Source organism: Poecilia formosa, unplaced genomic scaffold, assembly GCF_000485575.1.
Source record: "Poecilia formosa unplaced genomic scaffold, Poecilia_formosa-5.1.2 Scaffold314, whole genome shotgun sequence".
Classification (NCBI taxonomy): domain Eukaryota; kingdom Metazoa; phylum Chordata; class Actinopteri; order Cyprinodontiformes; family Poeciliidae; genus Poecilia; species Poecilia formosa.
The window spans coordinates 222,090-238,103 of NW_006800253.1; the positions used below are offsets into that span (position 1 = coordinate 222,090).

The 16,014-nt window shown below is 44.5% G+C and overlaps 1 protein-coding gene across 2 annotated transcripts; it reads left to right on the top strand.

The window, feature by feature from the left end:
• Positions 1 to 717: 717 nt before the first annotated feature.
• On the top strand, positions 718 to 15,274 carry nup160 (nucleoporin 160). Of its 2 annotated transcripts, none has more exons than XM_007573027.2 (34): positions 718 to 858; positions 2,988 to 3,096; positions 3,177 to 3,387; positions 3,884 to 4,106; positions 4,185 to 4,375; positions 5,066 to 5,302; positions 5,396 to 5,493; positions 5,564 to 5,648; positions 5,846 to 5,914; positions 6,529 to 6,612; positions 6,982 to 7,152; positions 7,917 to 8,016; positions 8,112 to 8,277; positions 8,387 to 8,520; positions 8,600 to 8,754; positions 8,842 to 8,978; positions 9,060 to 9,130; positions 9,735 to 9,885; positions 9,963 to 10,032; positions 10,658 to 10,756; positions 10,841 to 10,960; positions 11,038 to 11,133; positions 11,213 to 11,307; positions 11,512 to 11,608; positions 12,137 to 12,242; positions 12,364 to 12,524; positions 12,652 to 12,766; positions 13,263 to 13,379; positions 13,462 to 13,585; positions 13,667 to 13,765; positions 14,342 to 14,483; positions 14,709 to 14,834; positions 14,913 to 15,008; positions 15,107 to 15,274. In XM_007573027.2, the coding sequence occupies exons 1-34, from the start codon at positions 768 to 770 to the stop codon at positions 15,203 to 15,205; spliced, it is 4,245 nt and encodes a 1,414-aa protein (XP_007573089.1). In that variant the 5' UTR covers positions 718 to 767; the 3' UTR covers positions 15,206 to 15,274. The 2 variants fall into 2 exon arrangements, with proteins under 2 accessions (XP_007573089.1, XP_007573090.1); XM_007573028.2 differs by having other exon boundaries at positions 12,652 to 12,712.
• Positions 15,275 to 16,014: the final 740 nt, after the last annotated feature.

The following is a 16,014-nucleotide window of genomic DNA, read 5'->3' on the forward strand; positions in this document are numbered from 1 at the left end:
TGTGTCTCTGCTCTGTCTTTTCTCACCTCCAGTCGGTCCTGGCAGATGGCTCCTGGAGGTTTCTTCCTGGTAGAGGGGAGTTCTTCTTCTCCACTGTCGCTAAATGCATGCTCTGTATGAGGGACTGCTGTAAAATCAACAACTCAACACAAGCGACTTACTGTCGCCCCCTGCTGGTCAGAGGGAGTGAATGCTGTAAATAATGACTTCGTACAATCTGCAGGGTTTCGTTTGGTACAAACGTTTTAAACTACTTTTGGATGAATCTTCAGGAAGATTATTATTATTATTATTATTATTATTATTGAATAATAATAACATTATTATTTATTTATTTAAATATTTATTTATTTATTTATTTATTTATTTATTTATTTATTTTTACGTTTAAACAGTTTCACACCCACTCATTAAAATAGCTGAAAGAATATCGTTTTAATACAGGCAGCTTATTTTAATTTATATAGTCTGACTTCTGAACTTTGTCCCTAAGAAGAGTTTCTAAAACTATATTTCATTGTTCCTGCACCAGTGACAGTAATTATTCATTGTAAAGATTCATTGTATTTTGAAACCATCAGAGTAACGTGTTTACGTAAAAATAGCTCCGTTTTCCAGCAGGTTTGCGTGTCTGTGACGTAACGTTTCCGCAACACAGCTTAGCCAATGAGGAGGAGGGGCGTTCCCAATTCTGCGTCTGTGAACTAAAAGCTGTTTGAAAGAGCGGCGCGCGCAGCCGTGGCCTGGCACGCAACCAGGAAGAGAAGATGGCGGCTGTTTTAGAGCGTAGTCTCGTGGAGATCTGCGGGTTCGGGCGGGAAGCCGAACGGCGGTTCCGAGAGGTCACAGTGAATCCAGGTGAGAGTCAGGTTCTGACGGATGCAGGCGGAACCGAGTTCTGGTTCTAAATGTACTGTAAAAGCGGTTTTACCGGCAGGTTGAAGCTAACACCAGCTAGCAGTGCTGCTATCTGTCTGTGCTCATGGTCCTCATTGGTTTTAGCGGTGCAGTGATGGACACCAGACAGCTGGGTTTAAGCAGGTCAGGCACCAGTTAGTAAACCTCGTCAATCAATGAGGTCACAGGAGTTACCTAGTTACTGGCTCATGCTGGCATCAAGACACAGACCAGTCTCCTTATATAGTTCAGACCGTCAAATCTACTGCTTTTCCCGGTTCCGATCAAACGTCTGGATCCAACCAGAACCATTCTTAGACTACGTTGTGTGGGAGATTATATGTGCTTTGCAAAATGAGGGAATATTAGAAAGTAGGCCAAAAGCGATATCCATTTGGCGGAAGACTATACTTTTACACCCCACAATCCTGGACTGCATCATTGTCACATGCCCAAACAAATACCACATGGCCAACCCCATCCAGAAACCCAAAAAAGCAACAACATGGAAATAAACATCTACCGGACCGATGCCGATATGTTAAGAGTTGACTGACACTGTGAGCGTATGCTGATATATTGTGTATCCACATAACTGGATCAAAGTCTCCTTTGACCCTATTATCATAAAGGTTTAAGGGTAGTTGTTGATGCAAATGATGGAACAACCAATTATTAAGTTTATTAGACAATTATTTTTTCAGGACCAGATTCTTTTGGATAGCTTTTCCCCTTGACTAAAGAAATTAACATGTGAAAACACGTTTTTGCATTTACTTTGTTTGATGTTAGAGAAAATCTGAAGAAATCTGTATAAGTAGTGTTAAGAAAATAAATTTAAAATATGCTAGTTGTAAAAACTTAACCATATGTTCAATATTAGATAAAATTAATAGTGTTTTAAATAAGAAAATTCGCTCCAAATTATATCCATGGTTCAATTAGCGTAATCTCTTATGTATGATATTTTTATTGAAACATTATACACTAAGTTGAATTAAAATAATTTACCTTGTAGTTCTCTATAATTTAAAAAATAGCTAGTCTCTCTGTGGACTGAACTGGCATTCACAGGGGGTCGTGGCTCTGTGTGTGAGTTTAACCTTTTGACCACTTTGATAAGATTTAACAGCTGGTGTAAAATAATCCTATCAACAGAGTAGAGCTTCCTCTGGGGACAGGGTCATAAAAAACATCTGTCTCCACTCAAAAGAAAACAACACTTCTTTGATCTTAAAAAAACAGGTTTTTCAACTAGATTTAAATGAACTTAGCTAAGGACAGTTCCCCAATTTGAATATAGCAGAGAAGAGAAACGCGCCCTCCCTTTAAAAGTATAGGACCCGGAACCTTAGCTTCAGATCGCTCCAGGGTTACCCGTGATGCTGTGTCCGGGAAACGGTGTGTCGGTGAAATGGTTCCCTGTAAGTTTGTCTTGGTGTGTGGATGTCTGTGGAGTGAGGTAAATATTGAATTGGATGCTGGTTTGTGATTTTATTGAGTTTTGTCAGTTTCATTAGTTGTTTGTCTAAGAAATGTTGTTATGTTTGTACTTGGAAAGCGTTTGTCTTTGTCTTTATGGTTCAGCTGATACAATGACGACGTCAAGGAATCCGGGCAGAAGAGAGAATAAAACGAGTCAAAAGATTTTAATTCTTCTTCTTCTGATTAAAATTAACAGTAGTCTTTCAGCACCATAATAAATGCTAATTTATTCAAGGATTAAAAACTTTTTTCCAACAAGAAATGCTTAAAAAGCAAAACGGCGTGATACAGAAGGCAGCCGAGATGCAATGAGGGAAAGCTGACATCTGGAGAATAAATTCCACAAATATGGTTGATTTATGTGATTTTTAGAATTAAAGTGCAAACATTCTTGAGTCAGAAACACAAACGGTTAGTTCTGGTTCAGTGAAAGTTCTCCAGCTGAAGTTAAACTGTGATTGTTAGGAACCAAGCTCTGCAGTCTGTCCACTGATGAAAACAAAGATGGTCTATGGAGGCAACAAGCTTCACCCTGCTGAGATCCCACTCCTGATTGTCCAGTGTCCCATTTCTGTGGCTAACAACTTACCAACGTCTATCTGCAGGTGTAAGCGCTCCTCCAGGCGGGTTAAAGTTTGCAGACAGCGCCGGAGCGTTCCATTACAATGAGAGCGGCAAGTTGCTGTCTGTCACCAGCAACCGCTTCATCCACTGGTGAGTGGGTGACACATCGTGGCTTTTCTAAAGCGATATCTTTTGCTGCTATGTTCGAGTCTTCTCTGGTTTTGCTTCAGGTGGACGTCGGGGGACACGGTGCAACTGGTGGAGGAGTCTCTGGACACCAACCTGCTGAATAATGGCGTCAGACTGAAGTTCACCTGCTGCAGCATCCTGCCTGGTGGAGTCACCGTCCACGAGACCCTAAATAACATCATCATCCTCATCTGCACCAATCAGACTGTCCACAGGCTGGTTCTTCCTCATCCGGCGCGCATGTACCGCAGCGTGAGTTTCCATCAGGAATGTTTCCTGTTCCTCCATCTGAACCATCTGCTGAGCTTCTTTTGCAGGATTCCAGCCTGCAGCTTATTGGCAGATTCTTTCTCGGTCTTCTTCTCTGCTCCAGATAAGCTCTGCATTGCAAAACCAAAATCTTACCAAGTCTTTTAGGTCTAGTTTCTTGTGCAAATATCATAATATGCTTGAAAAAAGGCATGGACATTATAGGAGCTCATTTTAAGTCAATAATTCCTTAATATTGATGAAAAAGTACTAGCTACAAGTGAAATTATCTGTCAGTGGAACAAGATATTTACACTTAAGACATGGGAAAAATGTCTTGCTCCACTAGCAGACTTAACTTATGAGTCATACTCTTTTTTTTTTTATCGATATAGTTAAGACATTTGCACTAGAAACTAGACCAAAATACTTGGCAAGATTTTATGTTTTTGTGGTGCGTTTCTTGCCGCATGTTGACACGTTTCCGTGTTTTTTCCAGGAGCTGGTCACAGAGCGCCACATGCAATCTGTCTTCACCGATGTGATGAAGCTTGACCTTCAGGACCCGGCCCACTGCGCCGTAATCCCCGGCTGGGCGGGGCACACAGCGATTCCCGGCGCTGTGACGGCATGGCTCAGTTTCCCCGGAGACGCTCATTTTGCTCTGGCTGCGCCTACGGGAGGCATCACAGTGGTGACGCTGCCACCGCACAATTCGCAGGGTGAGTAGTCACACGTCCTCGCTGTGATGCTGCATGTGAGGGCAGGTAGTCGAGCTGTGTCCGTGCTCGTGTCTGCAGGCGGCGTGTCGGTGGTGGAGCTGAAGAGGAGCTCCATGATGAGGAGGATCTCCGGCTGGATGCCCACCGCCATCCGGGGCGAGCAGAGTCCGGCTGACCTGGTTCTGAGCCTGGCGGTCCGGGAGGAGGAGGAGGATTCACTGATCTTCGCTCTGTGTCAGGATCACCGGCTGCGCATGTGGTCGCTCACGGTGGGTCTGTTTGTGAGGCTCTAAATGTTCTGTAACATAATCAGAACAGAACTAGGACAGAAATGATTGACTGTGATTAATTGATTATTGAAATAATCAACTAATTTAGTAATTGATTATTCCTTAACTGGAGTATTAACTCAAAAAGCCCATTTGTTGACAGAACACAGTCAGAGCAGTATTTAAGCCAAAACTGTACAAAAAATATAGTTATTTTGCATTTAAGATTAAAAAAAAAACTTTGTTTTTAAATACATTGTAACCCAAAGTGGCTAATAGGTTTTACTTCAACCGGTTCAAATTGAGTAAATGAATCTTTTATTAATCCAGAAAAGAAAGGCCAACAGATTAACCCTGCATTGGTGTTTAGGCAAACAGAATGGTATGCTATGCTATGGCATTATAGTCAATAAAATGTTTATTTTCTCATTTGAAGAAGTAATTTGTTTATATTTTCATATTTTAATTTATTTATAATATTGCACTAAAAAGTGATTAAATAAAAAATCTGCAAAATGTGACTTTTGCAGATTTTGTAAATTTTATCCAATTTATCGTCAGAATAATCGATTGCTATAATAATTGTTTGCTGCAGCCCTAAACGGAGCCGTGATATATCGGGCTGTCTGACTCTGAACATTGTTCTGGTGGTACTTCTTGAACTGAACCTGGTTCTGTCTCCCTCCCCAGGAGCAGACGTGCCTCTTAGAGGTCGACATGTTGGAGTACATGCCAGCCTGTAAAGGCGTGAGGCGGCTGTCGGGTCAGGGTCACCGTCTGAGGCTCGCCTTCTCATCCAGAACCGGGCTGTGTCTCTGCGTGCACCTAGCCGTCCCGCAGAGAGGACAGTTTATCGTCCTGCAGCTTGTCGCCACGGACAACAACCGCTACAGCCTGGAGCACATCTCTTCTCTGTTCAGCACGCAGGTGAGCCGCCGTAGAACTGCAGGTCCAAACACACGAGACGGTTCTGTCGTAAACTGACCTGATGTGATTTTTTTTTTTTTTTTTGTGCTGCAGGAAACTCTGGTGGACTTCACCCTGACCCCGACGGACGTGTGGGCTCTGTGGGTGGACGAGTCCAACTCTGCCGTGGTCAAGTACATCAACTTCGAACAGTAAGTAGGAACGTTACAGCCTTTGCCGTCTCAGAGGTTCTGGTTTAAACTCCGTGTCTCTGCTTTCCAGCAACACAGCGGGTCAGTGGAACCAGGTGTTTGTCCAGCCACCACCAGAAGAAGAAGTCCTAATAGGAGTAGACCTGGACCCCAGGGTAAGGGTAAACAAAAATACACCCAGTAATCCGGGCTGTCCAGCAACTTCATCATTTTCAGGTCTTTCCAAAGCCTGTAGCAGTTTGTTGCTCTGGTACTGAGCTTTCTGGGTCCATAGTGGGTTCAGTGTGTTTTTTGGGGTGAGACTTTCTGTGTTTATCTGCTTCATCTCTCCTCCATGCTGCTGCTGTTTCAGGAGACTTACCTGGAGCATCTCTTCTCTCCGCTGCGTTTCACTGCGACGGCCATCGTCAGAGCCTTGCAGGTGAGTCCACCTGTCGGCCATTTTTAGCTGGAGTTCACAGGTTCGGAGGGTTTTTAAATTAGATGTTTCCAAGGTTTGAAAGTGCTTGATATTCAAACTTCACAGTTTGGTAATAAATAGCAATTTAACATTTGATTAAAAGCCTAAATTTGGAAGACATTATTTACAGTTGAAATCATATATTTAAAGATGATAGAGAGACATATACACATTTTTCTCTCTGCCTGAAGTTAATTCAGACTAAACTTTTCTCCTTTTAGATTAGTCATAAATACCAAAATTATTTCTATTTGCTAAATGCCAGAAACTTGGCGAGAACCGTTTTTTAGAAATTCTTTTTGTAACTTTCTCAAACTAGTCAGGCATGTAGAGTGTGTGTAAGAAAGACACCATAATATTTTGTTAGATTTTAGATTAGCTTGTCACTGCTGCAGAATGCAGAATATTTTTTATTTTACATATTACATCATATAATAGTGAACAGAACCTGTCTTCTTTAGGTAATTTATATTGTTTTTATTTGCAAATGGTGGAAAAGTTTGAAAATGCTTGAATTTTACTGAGAAAAGTGTACAACAGAGCTGCGTCTTCACGGTTTTGTGTCGTCTCTGCAGATCTTTCGTCGTGGCTCCGATAAGGTCTTGGATCCGTCCTGGGAGAATCTGAAGAAGGAGGTGACCCAGGCTGTGGAGAGCGAGGTAACGTCTTGATTTCCTGAACAGCAGGTGGTGACAGACACCGGGTGAAAGCAGGGCAGTAGGTGGCGCTGTGTGACATTCCTGAAGATTGAAACCAGGCTAACTCTTTCAGGATGTTATTTATCCCACAAAATCCTGTTTAAAACAAACAAACAGCGAGTGGGTAAAGATAAGTCAACCTTATTTCTAAAGCGCCAGACGTCTTCTTCCAGGCGCGTGTGTGTGTGAGTGTGTGAGACGTGTGCTGAACATGTTGATTTCCTGAAAATGATTCAGCCACACAAAATAATCTCCAGATGTGTTCAGAGGTTGTCTGAAAGATTAAACTCACCTGTGGTGATTCACCTTCTACACTCTCCCTCCATGCAGCTGCAGAGCAGCGTCACAGAGTTCGAGTTTTCTCAGGAGGAGTACCGCCAGCTGCAGGTGGAGTTCTGGTCCCGGTTCTACTCCTGCTGTCTGCAGTACCAGGAGGTGGAGTCCACTCCGCTGGGTCTGACGGTCAGCCACCACACTGGGATGGCCTGTCTGCTGCGCAAGGTGAGTGAGGGGGCGGAGCCTCTCATTGACTAACCTGTGAAAGCAGGGAAACGCACAGATTAGCCACTGCCTGATTGGCTCTTTGATTTTTACCCAGAAAAATATTCCTGTAGAAAAATTAACAAAGGACTTTGTGAACAACAGGTTGATGGGAAACAGGAGGTTATTTCAAGCTTTAGAGTCTTCATCAGTGTTTTTCATCCTAAATATCCCAGTAAGGACCGGTTCTGTGTCCTGAACCACATTATTTTGTTCATAAAGCTCAGTTGTGTGTGAAGATGTAAAGCAGCTGAACTTTCTTTTTCAGTCCACTTGAAATTAAAATAAAGTTCAGATATATTTTTTGTTTATTGACCAATGTAACAGCATTGCAAAAACACAAAATCTTACCACATATTTTTGGTCTAGTTTCTAGTACAAACATCTTAGTACACTTGGAATAAGACAAAACTATCCGACAAAACTTTTCAGCAACTACAGGATCTTGTTTTAAGTCAATTGAGAAAAAACTACTTGGTATAAGCTAAATAATCTGCCAGTGGAATAAGACAATTGAACTTATGGTATGGAAAAAGTGCCTTGTTTCACTAGCAAAATGAAGTTAGTTTGGTCTTATTTAAAGTGTACTAAGATGTTTGGATCAGAAAGTAGATGTTGATTTTGTGTTTTTTGCAGTGGTGTCTCTGCTCAGCTGGTGCAGTCAGATCTGTTGGCAGCTGGTCAACAGGTCGCAGGTTGATCTGTTTCTCCTGTCTCTGCTTCAGGGCTTCGTCTCGTTCCTGCTGCCGTGTTTCGCTGTGGATCACCTGTACTTGTCCCTCGATCCATACCTGCTGTCTGAGGAGGACACGCCCATCAGCGACGGTAACCGACCGCTGCTGCACAGATGAATGTCGTGGCTCTGCAGGTTTTACCGTGAACGCCTCTGTTCACACCGCCTCTTCCTGTCCCCCCCTCAGATCCCGACACGGCCCGAGACATCCTGCAGCTGGTCCGGACTCTGCGGCTCGTCAGCGACACCGTTTCTCCAGAGATGGCGTACGAGATGGAGAAAGCTCTTGAGTACCTCCAGACTCCTGAGAAAGCTGCCGAGCTGGTCCTGGAAAACATGGTGTGCAACGACAAGTAGGTCACCTGACGGGAAGGCCAGACCGACCGGATCAGACACATTTTCCACTCTTGGCTGGTTCTAATCAGTAAAGAGCTTAACAAACTATTACCCTTTCTTCTGTAGAGATGGCGTGATCGAAGACATCCAGAACAAACTTCAGGACATCCGGAGTCCCATAGCAGCCATGGTGGCTCTGCTAAGGGAGCTGGACCTGGAGACGGACTCTGAGCTGGGCGGAGACGGGCCTGTCGCTCCAGGTAGAAGGCGTGAAACGCAGACGGGGGCGTTTGGTGGGTGTGAGTGTGGGGACTCTAATCCCCGTTCTGTGTCTTGCAGGTCTGAACGTCAGGATGAGCCTGTCTCAGCTCTACGGCAGCAGCTGCGCCGTCTCCATCATCTGTCAGGGTGTCTGCCACATGGCCATGACCCGAGCGCAGTTCTGCAGAGACCTGCTCATACTGCAGAAGCTCTACCTGCACTTCGGAGACAACGTATGTTCAACCTGTGGACCAGATGTGTTCAGGGTTCTGCCTCATCTATTCTGCATGCTGACCGTGTGTGTGCGTGTGTGTGTCCAGGTGTTTCTGGGCGGTGGAAACCAATTGCTGCAGCTCCAGCAGGATCTGATCCCGCGGACCTCCCACCTCCTCTCCTCCTACCACCTCCTCAAACACGTCAGTCAGAGCCTCGCCTCCTCCGTTCCCATGGACACCATGTGAGTATGAGCAGACACACACAGGTTACGCCGACGAGCAGGTCCTGCACGACTCTCCCTGACTTCCTGTTGTTGCTTCAGAGATGTGAACCTGCAGCACCTCACAGCACTGGAGCTGTCGGACACACCGAGCATATCGACGGGTCGATCAGGTCAGAAACCACACACACTCACAAAGGCTGCTCCCTCTAAGAAGGCCTTTTGCAATTAGCAATAAATCAATTAATCGCATGGTAAATTCATTTCCATTTGTGTGATTGCTTTTCATACCAACTAGCTGTATTTTTGAAAGACAGTTTGTTTTACAGAGACTTCAGTGCCTATTTTATTTAGTATTTTCCAGTTCCAGTGTGTTAGAATTGAAAGTTTATTTATTTTTGAGGCGGTGTACTTGCATTATTATGCCATTAGCATTTCATTACTTCAGAAATTGTTTCAAGACATAAATGTTATTTGTCGCGATAACTTCAGGGCTGATTTATAGTTCAATAAAAAATGTGTTATCGCAACAGGCCGACCTCTGAAAAGTTCATCCCTGGAGTTTGAAAACGTTGAAATAAAAAAAAATCTGCTATGATCCAGCTAGATATCCAGTTTGTTCATAGTTGGTATTTATTGAATGAAGGGATTAATCTGGTGTTGCATCCTGGTAAAGCCATGAAGGAAGACAGTCTGGGCTCATTGGGATTGCTAAAGGTTGCGTCCAGGTTGAAGTGGACTTCTCTGACTCTGCTTTGATCCGAACCGTCTCTGCAGTGCTGAACCCTCAGACGGTCCTGGAGCTCTTCTACCAGACTGCAGCCAGAAGGATCATCATCTCCCAGATATTTTCCCAACAGCACCCCGACTCTCCGCTCCTCTGGACCCACATGATCTCCACCGTGGTCCAGCTGCTGGCTCAGCTGCTGTATCCTTCATCAGAACCAGGAGCGAGTCTCGCTTTCCTTCTGTTCCCGAGTGTTTGTCTTAACTGGTGTGTCCCAGCTGGCCCAGTAACCCTGGCTTCCAGTTCCCAGAGTGTCTGATGGCTAACTGTCAGTTTACTCAGCTGCAGGTGAGTCGGGTTTGGTCCTGGATCAGGCTGAACGGAACAGACCCAAATGATCTTCACATTGGTCCAGCTTCTGTTTGATGAAGCAAGCTTCATCAGGTCCGCCTGGTTCTGATGTCTCTGTGGGGGGTCTGTGCAACCTTAAAAAATTTTAAATTCGAGTATCCAGAATTAAGCCAATAAAATAAAATGTAAATTGGTACATTTTGTTGTGTCAGATCTATTTAATCTTTATGCATTTTATTGATTTTTTTTTTTGTTTCTTATGTGACTTCCACTGCAAAAACACAAAATCTTACTAAAATAATTTCTTAATGTTGATGAAAAAGTACTTAAGTTAACTTGTAACATGGGGAAAGTGTCTTTTTATAAGTGGAACAGGTACTTTTTATTAAGAAATTATTTACCGTACTTAAAACAAGCCTCTATATTTTGCTGAGAAGTTACTTGTAAGTTTGTCTCATTTCAAGTTTACTCAGATATTTGCACTAGAAACTAGACCAAAACTACTTGGTAAGACTTTGTCTTTTTGCAGTGTTTCTGTCAGGCAAAAGCTTGATGCTTTCGATTCACTGAACACATCTTCATCCTCGCCTATGTCTCCCGTGTCCTTCCTGTCCCCCTGCAGGAGTACGTGCGTCTGGTCGGCCCTTGGTGTCAGGTGAACATCGGCTCGTGCCGCTTCATGCTGGCTCAGTGTCACCTGGCCAACGGAGAGGGCCAGAAGGTAGGGGGGGGACATTCTGCTGCCTCCACAGCCTTTCAGCCTGTTCACCCGTGATCCCGACATCACTTCCTGTTGTGGCCCCAGGCTCTGCGGTGCTTCCAGGAGGCGGCAACGGAGGTGGAGAGGGAGGAGTTTCTAATGAAGCTGACTGGCAGCGAGGACGAGGAGGCGGCGGCCAGTCCGAGGCTGCAGTACTACAACAAGGTAAAGACGCTCGGGGTGTGTCGCCGCTGCAGGACCGCCTGCGTGAGATCACACTCACCTGTCCTGTGTGTGATCAGGTGCTGCGGCTGCTGGAGGACGTGGGTCTTCCCGAGCTCGTCATCCAGCTCGCCTCCCTGGCCATAGCAGAAGCAGACGATGACGTCCACTGTCAGGTGTGTGGGCGTGGCCCGTTGCTGAAGGCGGGACGCGTGAACAGGCGAACATGCTGACGTGTGTGTGTCTGCCCCGCAGGCGGCGCTGTGGACGAGGATCTTCAAACACCACCTGGATCTGGGACACAACAGTGAAGCTTACGAAGCTCTGACCCAGAACCCCGACAGCAGCATGTACGTCCAGACACACGCACAGAACCACCAGAAACTGGGGGAGCAGATCTCTGAGTTTCAGATCAAGTGTTGTTTGTGTGTGATGTTCTGATGGATCCCAGCGATCTGCTTGTGTTTATTTGGTTTAAGTCTCAGCAGACCAGTCCTAATTAAAAGCAGATCCAGTTTCCATGGAAAACGGCTGAAATCCTGTTTGTTTTCCAGGCAGCTGGATTGTCTCCGTCAGCTGGTCGTGGTGCTCTGCGAGCGCTCCCAGCTGCAGGACCTGGTCCAGTTTCCCTACATGAACCTGCATGATGAGGTAGGGGCGGGCAACATGGATTTAAAGTTTTACCACAGTATTTTCTGGCGCTACTGTGACAACAATAGTTGTTGATCGTTTTTAGGTCACATAAAAAAGTGTGGTTTGTGTCACTATAGACTGCACACAATAGTTGCACTGAATCATGTTTTCGAATTGGATAGTAAAAATAAAAACCCTGATAATACGGGCAGTTTTGGAGGATTTTAAACATCATTAATCGTAATTCATTGTGACAATGATAAATCAAAATTCTTATGATTAGAAATTGATCACGATGGCCGATATGAAAACACAGATGCTACCATAAAACTTGGAGGTGATCAGTTATCATTGATGATCATTAGTGTTCGGATATCATCAGGTACGGGGAGCGATTTTTCAACTTTAGGTAGTTTCCTTCGGGATGAACTACTGATCCAAGTTCTGATCAGCATTTTCCCCTGCTGGTGGCTGATCTTATACGTTGTCACAAAGCTGCAGCTACACGATGGTTCAGGTCTGACATTGTGGTCATGTGACCCCCAGGTGGTCGGCATCATCGAGTCTCGTGCTCGCGGTCTGGATCTGCTGACACACAACTACTACGAGCTGCTGTACGCCTTCCACATCACCCGACACAACTACAGGAAAGGTTGGGCTCAGAGGCTCGTTTTGCTCTAAACCGGTCCCAGTGCTAGACTGGTCTCACTGGTCGCTTAGCACTAAAACTAAAGCCAGAACCACTGATGCGAGTCCACCTGTGTGTCTCTCAGCGGGGACAGTCATGTTTGAGTTTGGGATGCGTCTCGGCCGGGAGGTTCGGACTCGACTCGGTCTGCAGAAACAGGTGAACTGCTACCTCGCCGCGCTCAACTGTCTGCGCCTCATCAGGCCCGAATACGCCTGGATCGTCCAACCGGTGTCCGGGAGCACAGTACGTACACACACACACACACACGCACACAGTAACATTCACACACACAGTAACATTCACACACACAGTAACATTCACACCCAGTAACACAGCGGTGTGTGTGCATTTAACTGTGTTTCTACTGCAGTACGAGCGACCCGGAGCGTCTCCGAAGAGGAACTCAGACGGAGAGTTTCCAGCGGAGCCAGGTGAGGTGCCGTCCTGGGAGTTTGGAGCTGATCCAGAGTCCAGAGTTCATACAGGTGCTTGAAATCCTTGAAAATGCTTGAGCTTCGATGAGCCTTCCAAGATTTGGAAAGTTCTTGATTTCTGTATGAAGTCTTAATTTGGAAACATTATTTAAACCAAGTAATTGAAGATATTTTTTCCCCCTCATTCTCTGAAGTTAAATCAAACCAAATGTCTCTTGTTTTAACTTGAATAAAATTAACACAATTATTTATATTTGTTAAATGCCAAAAAACTTAACAAGAGCCTTTTTTTTTTACTTTCTCAGTCCTGTTAGGTGTGTAAGAGAGACTTTTTAAAATGTTATATTTTACTTTACTTTATCCCTGCTGTGGAATAGTGCCCTAAAAAGTTAATAGTGGAAAAAAATTATGTATTCTTTAATTCATTTGTATTGTTTAATCTCCAAAGTGTGGTTCTAGATCAGTTTGAAAACTTGAGGATGCGTCAAAAAGCACTTGCATGTTACTGTGGGAGAAGTGTGTGAATCCTGAGTGTGTGTTTCTGCAGCTGCAGGTAGGCGACAGGTGGACATCCTGGAGCTCCACGACCTGGAGAAGGAGTACTTCCTGTCCCGCGCTCGCCTCACGCTGGCTCAGCACCACCCGCCGTCAGCAGCCATCGCAGGTATGCGGCGCTGAGCTGAGAATAAATTTGGTTATCCTGAACTGTTGATCGACCGGCTGATGGTTGTCGCTCTCCGATCCAGGCAGCGCGTCTGCACCCGAGCTGGTTCTGCTCCTGGTCCAAACTGGACTCTTCGACTCCGCTCTGTCTCTCAGTCGCATCTTCAAACTGGATCTGAGTCCCATCTTCGACGCCCTGACCTTCAAGTGGGTTCACAGGAAAACCTGCTCCCTCCACCTGCTCTTCTCTCCGTGTCTGATCACCTGCCTTGTTGTTTACCTGTCCAGATGCATCCAGCTGCAGACCGGGGGGGAGGAGCCTCAGAGCGAAGCTTGGAGCTGGTTGGCTGCTAACCAGCTCTCTGTCGTCAACACTAAGGAGTCCAGGTGCGTTGTCGCTAACAATCTAGGACTGTGTGATATGACTGAAAGAATGTGTTTGATATTGGTCGATATTGATAATTATTGATGAGGGTTTTTTTTTTTTTGTTGTTTTAAATATCTCAAATTCTACTAAACTGGTGACATGATCTGTCATGTTTTATCCAGTTTTTTCTCTAGTTGGTTTTCTCTTGTTCTCCTTTCTCTCCACACAGTTTTTAAGTTTTAATCGGTTATGAGACACGGTGGCGAAACATGAAACCGCTTCAAGTTACTCAACAGGTTGTTGCTAGGTAACAACCTGTTGTTAGTTGCCACTCACCATGTTTTGTCGACTGTGAGAGATTACCTCTGCCTACATCTCCCAGAATGCTGTGCAGTTCTGGCTCAGAGTTCAGTGAAATTATTAAACATTCTATCAGACATGTCATATCTTTTGATATTGGTCACATGTCTGTCGCAACATATATTATTGATTTATTGCCTAGCTCCATGACAATCACACTGATCAATCAATTGATCAATAAGCAGCAGAACTGCAGACTCTGATCTGTAACCACTGGGACTCTTCCTCTTCCTCAGTGCCACAGACGAGGCCTGGCGGCTGCTGGCCTCCTACCTGGACAGGTATCCCTCCACCAATGGGCAGCATCACCGCCACGTCATCCACAAGCTTCTGTCGCACGGTGTGCCACTGCCTGATTGGCTACTGCAGTCCTACAAGGTGAGAGGGGGCGGGGTTACACTTGACAACAGCTGAGCTGTTATTTGACCTCAACAATCTTGGGTTCATCGGTTTATTGATTGTTTAGATGTTCTGATTGAACTGAAGTCCATCGGTGGTCGGTGCGACATGAAAGTCCAATTAAAACGTGTTTATATTTACCTGTTGTTTAATTTGTGGTTGCATTGTGTGTTTATCTGTGCATACCCTGTTTATATTTTCTAGTGTGTGGACGCTCCCTCACTGCTGCGTCTCCTGCTGAACTTTGACCTCTTAGAAACAGCCGCGGAGCTCGTGTTGGAGTACGTGGACGCTGTCCTCGGCCGTGGACATCAGTACTTTGGGATTGAGGTATGGATTCTCTCAGCCCCTCCTGTCAGGGTTTTTGGTAGAGTAATTTAATGTTTTTTGTTTTGTTTTTTTCTCCAGAGGCCGCTGTCTGCCACGTCTCCGCCCGCCTGGCTACCGTACACCGCCATCGATCAGCTTCTGTACGCCTTGAGCGAGACACAAACGCACAGCAATGTGAGTCACTTCCTGTTTGCATCCCATATTTTTGTTTACTCACTTTCCCGCTCGAGTTTAACTCAGAAAATATAAACTTTTTTTTTTTTTCCTCCCAGCTTCACATCAAAGTTCGAGACAAACTGGACGAGTATCACAACGTGGTGCAACAGACGACCGAACACCGACTCGCCTCTCAGAGACGAGTGGCAGCGTGAGACGAGCCACCCGGTTTTCTATTTGTTTTTTATGTGTAAATCTTCTAATTAAAGTCTTTTCTAATGTTTCTTTTACTGTTGTTACTCTGTCATAAATTTTTTGATCTTGAAGATAAATGGAAAGGCGAATAAAAACTCCGGTTTCATCATTTTACCCAACACTAGAAGCGGAAAGCCTCCCTCTGGTCCAGACCTCACAGCCGAGTGGATCTCTGGAGCCGTGGTTCTCCCCGACCTCCTTCCCAGCTTGGCTGACTGTTAAAATCTCAGCAAAACAGAAAGTTTATTCACAGACGTGTCTTTGTGTTTGGCTGCTGAATCAAGAGGGGGAGGAGACATAGAGACACAAAGGTGTTCAGGATGGCATCGGCATTAGATACAAGGCTTTGCATGTTTGAGAATCTTAACATTTATATTTAAAAAAATTTTTAAATTTTTTTTATTTTTTATTTTTTATTTTTTAAATTTGAAATTTGAAAATATTCAAATTTTCAAATTTGAATATTATAGCCAGAGGCTATAATATTTGTGTCATCAGCAAATAAGATAAATTTTAATACATTGGACACTTTATTGATATCATTTATGTAAAGATTAAATAAAAGTGGTCCCAATACTGATCCGTGTGGTACTCCACAGACCGTCTCCTGCCAGTCAGATTCCACATCTCCCAATTTCACAAATTGTTTTCGGCTCATTAAATAACTCCTCATCCAATCCAAAACTACTCCCCTAATTCCATAACGTTCTAATTTTTTAAGTAGGATTTCATGATTTATTGTATTGAAAGCTTTCTTTAGATCTATAAA

What these genes read in the sequence shown, in the direction of transcription:
- nup160 (XM_007573027.2), top strand. Translation starts at nt 768, where the DNA reads ATGGCGGCTGTTTTAGAGCGTAGTCTCGTGGAGATCTGCGGGTTCGGG. An exon ending in GAGTAGACCTGGACCCCAGG is followed by an intron (nt 5,649 to 5,845) that starts GTAAGGGTAAAC and finishes CTGCTGTTTCAG; the next exon opens with GAGACTTACCTGGAGCATCT. An exon ending in CATATCGACGGGTCGATCAG is followed by an intron (nt 9,131 to 9,734) that starts GTCAGAAACCAC and finishes CCGTCTCTGCAG; the next exon opens with TGCTGAACCCTCAGACGGTC.